At 46.1% G+C, this 12,200-nt stretch overlaps 1 protein-coding gene across 1 annotated transcript; it reads left to right on the top strand.

Moving 5' to 3' along the window:
• Positions 1-81: 81 nt before the first annotated feature.
• On the top strand, positions 82-9,173 carry OCSTAMP (osteoclast stimulatory transmembrane protein). The gene is made up of 3 exons (XM_027850735.1): positions 82-204; positions 5,321-6,326; positions 7,570-9,173. The coding sequence occupies exons 1-3, from the start codon at positions 161-163 to the stop codon at positions 7,912-7,914; spliced, it is 1,395 nt and encodes a 464-aa protein (XP_027706536.1). The 5' UTR covers positions 82-160; the 3' UTR covers positions 7,915-9,173.
• The last annotated feature ends 3,027 nt before the right edge of the window (positions 9,174-12,200 follow it).

A 12,200-nucleotide genomic window follows, 5' to 3' on the forward strand; every position in this document is an offset into this window, starting at 1 on the left:
TAGGGTGGGGGAGGGAACCATTTTTAAAGGGCCCTAAAGCAGAAGTGGTTATTTTCCCCACATCCCAGCTGATCAGTTCCACACACACATGTACTTCCTCTTCTGCTAAGGCACCTACCAATCTTCTGTCTGATTTGTAGAGAAATATTATTCTAGGAGCATGAGGAACCTTCAGGGGACTGAGGAGTGCCTGGTCAGAATAAGGTAGGTTGGAGTATGGGGAGGGGAGGTTGGGATTACAGGATACTGCCCCAGCAGGTGCCCTTTGCAGCTGGTCCTGGACAAAGATGAAATCCACAGGCACCTGCTTGGTGGTTTGTGGGATATCCCAAGGCCACAGTAGCGTAAAGTATCACTCCCCTCAGCAGGCCAGGATATTGTCATCCCCTTCTGCCTGACTAAAAACAATTATCCTCAGAACCATCTGGAAAGCCTCTTCTAAAATGAACATAGGTTACCTGGGGGATGAGGGAGCTCTGGGTGGGAAATTCTTCTATCCATAACCACAATGGCAAGAGTTGTCATACTGGTCTGAAAATAGGCTGTGACTTTAAAATGAATCTCTGAAAAGAAAACGTGTGTGTGTGTGTGTGTGTGTGTGTGTGTGTGTGTGTGTGCGCGTGTGTGTAGGAATTTTAAAATGAGACCGGTAAGAGGCCATAGTTCAACTTCTATCTAAGCTACGCTCAGGCAAAAGTACATCCTACATTCAGAGCAACATTGTGTTTTATCAGATTGGTTCCCCGTCCCTGTGCAAAGCAGAAAGCAGAAGTGGGACCCTGCAGAGGGGAGATCTAGAGGGAAGAGGGAAGATGTTGTAGCATTGAGGATACCTAAAAAGGGAGGTCATTCCTAGATGGGAGTGGGTAGATGCATTAGCTAGGCACTACATGTCAACAGCACATCTGAAATTGGCCTCCGAGGAGAGAGGTTCTCCATGCCCCATTTTGAAGATGAGAACACTGAGGGCTGGCCAATGTCAGAAAGGGGTGGTGTATGGTGTGGGATCAGAGTCAGAGATTCCCAGGCAGGTCCCGGGCTGCCCCTGAGAGAATTTCAGCTCCCTATGAACATGGGGGGAGTTGAGGTCTGCATCGGTATAGTCATGAAGAACAGGTAGGTTCTGCTGTTGGGACATAGCAACACTCCCCTGGACCTCAGGCTCCTGGTCTGGAAATTAAGAATAATAATCCCTGCCCAGATGACCTCCCGAGGCAATTTGTGGAAAGGTTTAAATGAAATCATAGAAGGGATCTCGGACCTTAGAGCACGGAATGTCAGAGCTGGGAGGGAACTGAGACCTTAGAACACAGGACATCAGAGTTGGCAGGGACTTCAGAGAAGCCATGATCAAAAGTGAGAAGGATCCCATGAGATCTTAGAATACAATATCAGAGCTGGGAGGAACGTTGGACTTTAGAGCCGAGATGATCAGAACCAAGAAAAGCTGTAGTCCTTAGAATAATAAGGACTGAGTATCAGATCTGGGAGGGCCCTTAGTCCTTGGGACAGAGGTAATCAGAAGTGAGAAAGAGTCTAATAGATCTTAGAACACAGGATAGCAGAGCTGGGAAGGACTTTAGACGTTAGAGAAGATCAGAACTGAGAAAGCCTTGAATTTAGAACATACTATCAGAGCTGGGAGGGGGTTGGGGAAATCTGTGGCCTTGAGGCCACACGTGGCCCTCTAGGTCCTCAAGTGCAGCTCTTTGATTGAATCTAAGCTTCGTATTCAATCAAAAGGCCACACATGATGACCTAGAGGGCCACGTGTGGCCTTGAGGTTTCCCATCCCTGAGGCTTAGACCATAGATCAGAGGTGATCAGCACTGAGAAAAATTTAGGCCTTCAAACACAGAATTGGGAGGGACCTTAAGCCTTCAAATATAAGTAAAAGCATTTTATAAATTGTAAAGCATTGTCCCTATGTGCAGCATTACTATGATCATCTCCAATGCGTAATAAAAGCAAGCCTGTGACTGGTCCACCCACACAGCACCCCACCCCAATGGCACGCCCTCCTTCCCAGACCACAGGTCACTTCCACATCTCCTTATATGGGCATGTGGAGAAATGCCTTTCTACTTGGAGTTAGCACTTCTTCCTAGGTAGCAGGAGAGCCAGAGGGCCGGAGGATGGGGCGGCAAGCTAACCAGAGATGATGAGAATCCCAGTTTCCCCACCCTGAGTATTCACCAAGCACTTTCTTCACACTAGTTTTAGGGGAGAGAAGAGGCTGGCTTCTGGATGACTGAGGATAGTTCTTATAGGTCAGGCAGAAGGGGACTTGGCCAGTTAAAGAGAGTGATTTTTTTAGTCTAGTTTTACAGAAATAGAAATTGAGATTCAGACAAGAGAAGTGACATGCCTAAGGTAACACAATAATTAAATATTATTACAGCCAAAACCAAATTCAGGTCTTCTGAGTACTTCACTATGGGACCAAAGATGGAGAGGGGGAAGTTAGGGTCTGGAGACCTAAGGAGGGGGAGATTTTCGAGAGGATAGTTCTTTTCATTCATTCACTCCCTCCCTCCCTTCCTCATTTATTTATTTATTTAGTTTTTTGGTGAGGCGTTTGGGGTTAAGTGACTTGCCCAGGGTCACACAGCTAATAAGTGTTAAGTGTCTGAGGCTGGATTTGAACTCAGGTCCTCTTGACTCCAAGGCCAGAGCTCTATTCACTGTGCCACCTAGCTGCCTCTCCTTCCTCATTTATTTATTGATTTATGCCACTAATACTGAGCACCAACTATAGGCAAGGTTAGTCAGTTAAGCAATATTTCTTAAGTACCTACTGTGTGCAGGCACTATGTTAGATACTAGGGATAGAAAGAAAAGCAAAAGATAATCCCTGCCCTTAAGGAGTTCACAGTCTAATGGGGGGGGTGGGGAATGAGGACACAACAAACCAAAGAAAATAGAAAAGCAGAAGGGTGGGGGAGGGGAGGGGAGGGGAGAGAAGGTATCTGCTCTGGGGACAAAATCAAGAAACAGAGGCGTTTGATGGTATAAACAAAGATAAACTGACTATACTACCAGTTTGCAGGCTAGTTTGAGGAGCTAATAGACAGCTAATGATTTAGTGAAAGGAAAACTGAGGAGCAGCTAGATGGCGCAGTGGATAGAGCACTGACTCTGAAGTCAGGAGGACCAGAGTTCAAACCCAGCCTCAGACCAAATACTTGACCCTTACTAGCTGTGTGACCCTGGGCAAGCCACTTAACCTCAATTGCCTAAACTTGACACTTACTAGCTGTGTGACCCTGGGCAAGTCACTTAACCCCAATTGCCTAAAAGAAAAGAAAACTGAATCTGGAGTCAGGAGAGGGCTAACTTCAAATCCTAACTTCAATACTTGCTAGCTGTGTGACCAAGGGCAAATCATTTGACTTCTCTGAATCTCAGTTTCCTCAGTTATAAAGTGGGGCTACCAATACCTTTACTACCTGCTTCACATGGGAGAAATCTTTTTTTTTTTTTTTTTGGTGAGGCAATCGGGGGTAAGTGACTTGCCCAAGGTCACATGGCTAGTACGTGTCAAGTGTTTGGTCTGAGGCCGGATTTGAACTCAGGTCCTCCTGACTTCAGGGCGGTGCTCTATCCACTGTGCTACCTAGCTGCCCCCCACTGTGCCATCTAGCTGCCCCTACATGGGGGAAATCTTAAAGCAATATAGAAATATAGACTATTTCCACATACAAACATGATATGAGGCAGAATGGGAGGAGGCCATGATCCCGGTACAAATGTAGTTCAGAGGAGGGAAGAATCACTTCCAGGTGTAGACACTCAGGGATGGCTTCTTGGAAGAGGTGGCATTGACCTGTCAACTATCAGAGGACTTAGATTTAGGAGGAAAAACTTAGAGATAAATTAGCCTAGCCGCTTTATTTTACAGGTAAGGCCTAGACTGTTCTGAGGCCCAGAAAAGTTCAATGACTTGCCCAAGGTCACATACGTAGTAAGCAACTGAAATTTGAACCCAGGTCTTCCGATTACAAAAGCAGTGCCCTTTCTATTATGCCATGCTGCTTCTGAAATACTTCAGCCTGGTATTCAAGGTTTTCTATAATCTGGCCCTTACTGCGAGAGAGAGAGAGAGAGAGAGAGAGAGAGAGAGAGAGAGAGAGAGAGAGAGAGAGAGAGAGAGAGAGAGAGAAAGGGAAGAAGGAAGGAAGGAAAAAAAATAAAAGAGGTGACCGGATGGATAACTAGACAGAAAACTGGATGAATAGCTAGATAGCTAGATAGAAAATTGGATGCATAGACATGGAGAGATAGATAGACAGATGACTGGATGGATAGACAGATGGATAGATAGATAGAGCATTTATTAACCATTTACTACATGCCAGGTAGTGTGCTAATGTCAGGCATACAAAAACAAGAAAACAAGCCAGTACCAGACTTGAAGGAGCCTAACAGGGGAAGATAAAGGATAAAGTGGAGCTGGAAGAAGGGGGGAGGATGCAGGAAGGGAAGCAGATAAGGGGCAAGGCAGTCACTGTGGAGATGAAGTTGACAGAAGAGGGATCTGTAAGTGATGTTAACACATTGAGGCTGGGCCTGTCCATGACATGGTGGTTCCATGGTGGCAGACAAGGATTTACAAGTAAACAAGTAGGGTTCAAAGTGTAGGTATGTAGAAAGGTAGGGAAATCTAGAAAGACTTTTTGAGGTCAGGTTTCACAGGGCCTTGAGTGCTAGACTGAGGCACAGTGTTACGGAACAGAGAAAAACAAAACCCTCTGATTTAGAGTCTGGTAGAATGGAATTGTTGGTAGAATGGAAAAAGCACTGGTTATGGAGTCTGAGAATCTGGGTTTGAGTCCCCCATTACTATCCATACAACCTTGGGCAAGTTAGTTACCTCCCTGAGCCTCAGTTTCCCCATCTTTCAAATTAAGGGGATAGTCTTGATGGCTTCTGAGGTACTTTCCAGCTGTAGAACTATCATCCAAGGAAATCCCAGCTCTGCTTTTTTGTTACCTATGTGCCTGTGGTCAATCAACAAGCATTTATTAAGTACCTACTGTACGCTGGGGACAGATACAGAGACAAAGGCAAGACAGTCTTTGTTATCAAGGGGTGTGTATATATATATATAAGTATACACAAGCTATACGCATTATAGATACAGGGTAACTCCAGGTGGGGGGGAAAGTACTAGCAGCTAGGTCACAATTTCTGTGGGCCTCAGTTTCTCCATTTATAAAATGGGGGTGGGGGTCTCTAAGATTCCTCCTACTCTTAAATTTCATGATCTTATGGCCCTTCCTGAGCTCACAGAGATTTCCTCCTGGTCTCCCCCATGCAGGAGGTGGCTTTGGCATTCGGGGCTTCCAAAGGCCCAGGCACTGCTGCTGGCAGCTTGGGAGGTGTATTCGAAGCCTGTCCCAGCCAGCTGTGGGCAGCTATTAATTCAGCTTCTGCTGTGTGCTCTCATCGCTGGGGCTGCTGGTGGGCTTGCTTACAACTGGTTGACTGCCTCCCTGGTGTACTCAGTAAGGACCTCTGTGACAGGAGCCATGACTTGTGGCTTCTTGCTTTTCCTGGCCCTGGGTCTGGTCCACCCAGCCCGGTGTCTGCTTGCCGTCACTGTGCCCACACTGGGCACGAGGCAAGGGCGCCGCCTGCTTCTGTCATCTGGTTTTGCTGAGCTGGCCACTCATGTGGTACCCAACATTCTGGCCAATGTGGGCGCTACCACCCAGGTGCTGAGATGTGTGGCCCAGGGCTCTCTGGAGAGCCTACTCAACTCTACTCACCAGCTAGAGGCAGCCACAGTGGCACTGCACCAGGCAGCTGGGCGGGCAGGTGGCCGGGGACTGACTCTTGAGACCACTAGCAACCGCTCTGCCCTGTATCTCCAGATGCTTGTGGCCACCCAAAGAGTCTTTGAGGATGTGTCAGCTTTGGAGGCACTGGTCCAGGGACTGACTCTGGGCACCAACCGGGTGCTGGCTGGAGTCTTCATACTCTCCCTCCTGTCTGAGTCAACATGGTATCTGAAAGGCTATCTGACCGACCTGCAGTTTGATAACCTCTATCACAGCAAGCAACTGAAGCAGCTGCTCAGAGAGAGCCAGGATAGTCCCGTGCTGGCATCTCCTCCAGCTCTGGTCCTCAGGACAACTGGCCTGAAGCTCTCCCGGGCTGAAATCTTCCACTGCCTCTTTCACCTGGCATTTCTGGGTATGCCCCTGGGGGCCATGGCTGTGACTGTGGCTGCAGATTATGTGGCCTTCCTTCTGGCGAGCACGGCTGTAGACTGGGCGCAGAAGCTGCCCACACTGCCCATCCATCTGAGCATCAAGTATGACGTGAGTGGAAGAGGAATGGAGGGCAGGGGGCTGGAGGCAGAGGCCTGGGAGGCCCTTGGGTTCCTAATACGGTTTGGGAGGTGGGGGAGACCCAATGCTTGGGGAAGGCCTTCAAGGTGATCATCTTCAATCTGCACACAAACTTGTACATAGAACGTCAGAGCTAGATAAGGTCTTACAATTTTTTTTTTTTTTAGGCAATCGGTATTAAGTGACTTGCACGGCTGTCACATAGCTAATACATGTCTGAGGCCAGATTTGAACTCAGGTCCTCCTGACTCCAGGGCCAGTGCTCTATCTACCTGATCCCCCCTAGACAAGGTCTTAGAACATGGTACATACACAGAATAGAGAAATGGAATGCTGGAGTGGATAGATAGTTGGTTCTTGGAATCAGGCAGACCTAGGTCTTTCCTAACTCTCAAATCTGTGACCTCCATTTTATAGAGGCCATGTGTCATCCTAGAATGGAGGTGACCCTTGAGCTCCCAAAAGCTGGGCTAGCAGAATGTAAGCTCTTACCATGCTGAACAAGTAGAGAAGGCTTGAAGTTTAGACCACCAGCCAACCAAAGGACCTCAGAGAGCTCCCTCAACATGGGGTTGGCCACCGAGGGAGGAAGGTGTCAAACTTCCTTCAAGGAATCAGATCATGGGTTTCGTTCTGGAAGATATTTTAGAATACAGATGTCAGAGCTAGGAGGAACCTTAGGATATAGAATGTCAGGGCTGGGAGGGATCTTACAATACAAAATATCAGACCTGGAAGGGACTTTAGAGCACACAGAATGTCAGAAGTGGAAAGAACCTTAAAACATAAAATGTCAGAGCCAGAAGGAACTTTAGAACATAAAACATGGAATTTTATAGCTTGGAAGACCATAGGAATTCTCTAAACCAGGGGTGGGGAACCTTGACCATGAGGCCACATGTGGCCCTCTAGGTCCTCAAGTGTGGCCCTTTGACTGAATCCAAACTTCATAAAACAAATCCCCTTAATAAAACGATTTGTTCTGTAAAACTTGGACTCAGTCAAAAGGCCACACCCAAGGACCTAGAAGGCCACAGGTTGCCCACTCCTGCCTAAACCAATTCCCCCTCACTTTAAGGAGAAGGAAACTGAACAGAAAATGACCTAGCCAAGGTCACATAACCAATTAGTGTTAGGGTCTCCTGAGAAATGCCTAAGAGAAATGGCTTCTACACTATACCCTCACCTTTGGTGTCTCCCCCCATCCTTCTAGGCCAAGTACACAGTCCTTGCCTTCATCTCCTTCATCTTCAATCAGCCTTCTGAAGAGAGATCCTTGGACACCTACCAAGACACATATAAGTGGGAGCTATGCTTCACCTCGGCCAGTTGCCAGTTGCACCCAGCACATCCCCCACAATACACCGCTGCATTGGCCGCCGGGACCCTCTTCCTCTTTGCTTCTGCCACAGTCTTCCTGGAGACCTATGCCCGCCGTCTGGGCCACAGAGTAGCTGCCTCCTTCTTCCAGGCTCAGGAGGAGCAGAGGGCCCGATACCTGTTTGCCCGGCTCCACCGAAGCCATCAGAAGAGTCAGGTAGAATCCATACATGCCTAAGTTTCCTCCTGCTCACATTCCCCAGTCCTCTAGTCTGGATTAGGTCTGGGACCATTCAGACAAGTGAGCAGTTGAGGATCAGGGGGTACCTTAGAATTCTGTGAGAATCTCAAGGATGCTCCCCTGGGTCACCCCCTCAGCCCTTCTGAAGGATGACAGAGCCCCCTTTCTAGGCTGTCAAATTCCTCCCACATAGGGTATGAACCCAGTTGGAACACCCAACCTGGAAGGTATCTCAAAATGAAAGTCAGAAAAGAAAGGAATGGACCTTAAAACAAACCAATTGATCCGTAAGCCTTTAGTAAGCACCTACTATGTTCTGGGTTCAGTGCTAGTCAAAAGGGGCACAATACAAAAAATGAAGCAAGCCCTGCTCTCAAGAAATTTATGTTCTAATCCATCCTTCTCATTTTACAGAGGAGGACACTGAAGACCAGAGAAGAAAAGTTCGTAGGTTCATAGCTCTAGAACTGGAAAGTTCTGGAACCTCAATGGCCAGCTAGGTCAACCCTGCCATTTTTATAGATAGAAATTGGGTTCCATAGAGATTAATGGACTTGTCCAAGGTCACACAGGTACCAAGTGATGGTGGCATGATTTGAACCCAGATAGATATTCTCAGTCTAGACCCAATACTCTTTCCCTCCTTAAGTAGACGGTAGCAGAGCTAGAATTCAAACCTGAGCCCTTTGGCTTCAAAACTGGGGCTCTTCTCCCTCCACCACACTGTTTTCCCATGGCCTATTGTAGACCCTCCTGAATTCTCAAAGCTCTCTTGACTCTATTTATATTTTTCTGCTTTTTTGCCTTAGAGCAGGTAACAAGGTTTATGGTTTGACATTCTCTTCTAGATCTTTTGGTCAGTTTTGACCATGATTCCGAGCTGTTTTATTTTGCTCTTTGATCATTTCCTGATGGTGACTCATCTTCCCAAATCAGAATTCCATGATGGCCAGACCTGTGTCCATTACTTCTGTTTCCACCCTACCCTGTCCAGGGTGGAGCTGAGCATTTAATAAATATTTATCAATAGATGTGTCTTTTAAACTATGTGTAAGTAATTCTGGCTTTCATTTAAATTAAAACCGTATCTTTTAAACTTGGTACAGGGAAAGACTAATCCTACTCTCTGCCTCTTAGAGAATGAGGAAAATGAGGAATGTTTAGCCTTGAGAAGAGAAGGGTGGAGGGCATGATTATCGACTTCCAGCGTCTGTCACAGGGGAGAGAAGTAAACTTGTTTTGCTTAGACATGGGACTTGGACTAATGGGGGGACGCTACAAGGAGACCCATTACTTCACTTTATAAGGAACAATTTTCTAACAAATATAACTATTGGAAAATGAAATGGTTGATTCCATTTGTAGCGGGTTCTCTATCCTCTGAAGTATTCAGACAGAGGTTGGAAAATTCTGCCAGGGAGATGGTTCAGGGAATTGCTACATGGAGTAGGTTGGAACAGGTTCCTTTAAGGTCTCTTCCTATCACTCCAAGGTTTTGTGAGCTTCTGATTGTAGAATCCTAAGATTCTGGACTGTCTGTAATAATCAGAAAGTCTGTCTAATAATCACAAAGCAGAGATCACAGAACTGGAAGGGACCTGAACAGTCACAGAATCATAATTTGAGAACTGGAAGACCTAATTGTCCATGAAAGAAATCTTCGCTCTAACATACCAAGAAACTGGTCCTCCAGCCTCTAAGATCTCCAAGATACGGAAAACCACCACTTCCTGAAATAGCACATTCCACTTCCAGATGTCTCCAATTGTTATAAAGTTTTGTTTTGTTTTGCTTTTCTGATGTCCTCCTCAAACCACTTCATGAGAAGGGATTTCTTAAAAAATTTCAGTATGAGCATTTATACCTGGAAAATTGGCAAACATTACAAATCAGAGCTTGATTTATTGTTTTATTGATCATTTAGACTTAAGAAAGTAAAGGAGAAAATGTTAATAATACAGATTAAATTTTTTTCTTTTTTCTTTCAGGTTAAATTTAAAAGTGGGTCCTGTGTACATGCCCCCACCTCTAAAACCTGGTTGTTAAACATTTACTATCATACCCCATGCCCAAAGTTCCCCAGCTAGTAAGTGTCTAAGGCAGGATTCAGACTCAAGCCTTCCTGACCCCAAGTCTAATATTCCATTTATTTTGCAACCTAGTAGCCCTCTGGAGTATATTCCTTATGATACCTACCTCACAGGGTTATTATAGGTAAAGTGCTATAAAAATTCGAGTTATTATTATTATTATTAAAGGATAGTGGGGAGGTTGATTATAATTCCCTGGTCCTGGGGGAGAAGGGGAAGGATGATGGAAATCAGAGGTGGATTCACCCTATCAGTGAGTCAGGTCCATCAGGACCGACTGAGTCAATGCAAACAAGTCTGACTGCATCAAGGGAAATTTCCTACTTAGGGGAACAAAGGTCTGGTCCTAGAATCAATCCAGGGGGATAGAATGAGCTCTGGCTTCCAGAATAGTCTTGGTGTTTCCCCTGCAGCAGGGCTGGCTCCCCCTGATGATTGTAGGGCCCAAGGTAGAAAGAAGTCCTTTCCATGGCATATTGGAAATCATGAGACTCGGGCTTCTGTGGATTTGGAATCATGGGACCTGCATTTGAGTGCCAGCTCTTTGCCTCACTTGCTGTGTGACCTTGAGCAAGTCACTTCACCGAACCTATTTCCTCATCTGAAAACTGAAGGAGTTGAATTAATTGATCTCTATGATCTTTCCCAGCTCCAAAATTCCCATGGAAATATGGAATCTCAGAGCTGAAAAATATTTCAGAGGGCATCTGGTTCAACCCCTATTCGAGCAGGAATCCCCTGTACAAGATCTCTGACGAGTGGTCATTTAAAGTGAATTTGAAGATTACCTCATAATGAAAAACTCCATATCTCCCAAAGCAACCCGTATCACATTGGAATAACTCTCACTGTTGGGAAATTGTGAGACCTTGGGCAAGTCACCAAAACTCCTTTGACCTCATCTGTAAAAGGTTGTGTGTGTGTGTGTGTGTGTGTGTGTGTGTGTGTGTTAAATGATTTGCCCAAGGTCACACAAGTAGTAAGTGTCTGGGGCCAAATTAGCTACCCTAGTTGGCTTCTAAGGTTTCTTCCAGTTTTAATTTGTGAACCTGTGAATTTTTCATAGGATCATAAAAATTAGAACTGGAAGGGACCTCAGAGGTCATATGGTTCAACCCTCTAATGCTGAAGCCAAAAGAGATTAATTGACTCACTCAAGGTCAAACATCTAGCATCTGAGATAGAACTTGAACACTGGTCTTCTTGACCTCAAGTCTAACAATTTATCCTCCATGTCATACTGATCAAAAATTCTTCCTTCCCTGACACTCTCCCACACTTCCTGCTTCTGGCTCTGGGGTCAATCAGAATGAGTCCAACCCCTCTTGCCTACCATCACGTTTCAGATACTTGAAGGCAGCTAGCACGTTTCTCATGCCTCCTCCCCCAAACCCTGACCAGGGACATCTTCTCTTTCACAGGGTAAAATGATGTTAATTCCTTCAATAGATCCTTATATAGCAAGGCTTCTTCCCTCTGGTTATCTTCCTCTAGACTCTCTCTGGTTCTGCCCAGAATTAGACACGATACTCCAGGTGTGATCTGACTGGGTCAGAGTGCAGAGGGATTATAGCTTTCCTAGCTCTGGACGTGAGATCACATTCCATGGTCCTGTGTTTCCTTTGGCCTGAGCCCTCTCTCAGGACTTCTGCCCTATGGCCTTGGTCTCCCAGGGAGCCAGTGAGATCACAAAAACATGGTGCAGTGGGGGAAGAAACCCGACCGAGCTTAAGAGTCACATGACCAGAGCTCAAATCATAGCTCTACCAGTCACAACCCGTGTGCCCTTAGTCAAGTAATTTAATCTCTTAGTTTCCTTAGTTGTAAAATGAGAGTGTTAGACTAGGTGACCTCTGGGCTCCCTTTCAGCTCTGGTGCTACAGCTCCATGGTCCTACGGATTTTAGGCATCATCTCAGCCAACCCTGGCCCAGAGTGTGGAGGTACAAGTGCTCAGGGTCACGCAGCTAATAAGCAATAGTTGTACATAAGTGACCTTGCCATGACTCAGGATTTTACTGACCCGGGATCAAAGTGAAGAAGGTCCTTGTTGATCCATCAGCTTACTGGCCTCTTCGTCTTGTCTCTTTCTCTCCCAAATTTCCCTTCTCTCCACCTACCCTCCTCCATCTTCCCTCCTGCCTATCCCCATCCCGCCATTCTCTGCCACCAGAAATAGCTTCCTTTGGTTATA

This window comes from Vombatus ursinus, unplaced genomic scaffold (genome assembly GCF_900497805.2).
Source record: "Vombatus ursinus unplaced genomic scaffold, bare-nosed wombat genome assembly UNPS02000580.1, whole genome shotgun sequence".
Taxonomy (NCBI): domain Eukaryota; kingdom Metazoa; phylum Chordata; class Mammalia; order Diprotodontia; family Vombatidae; genus Vombatus; species Vombatus ursinus.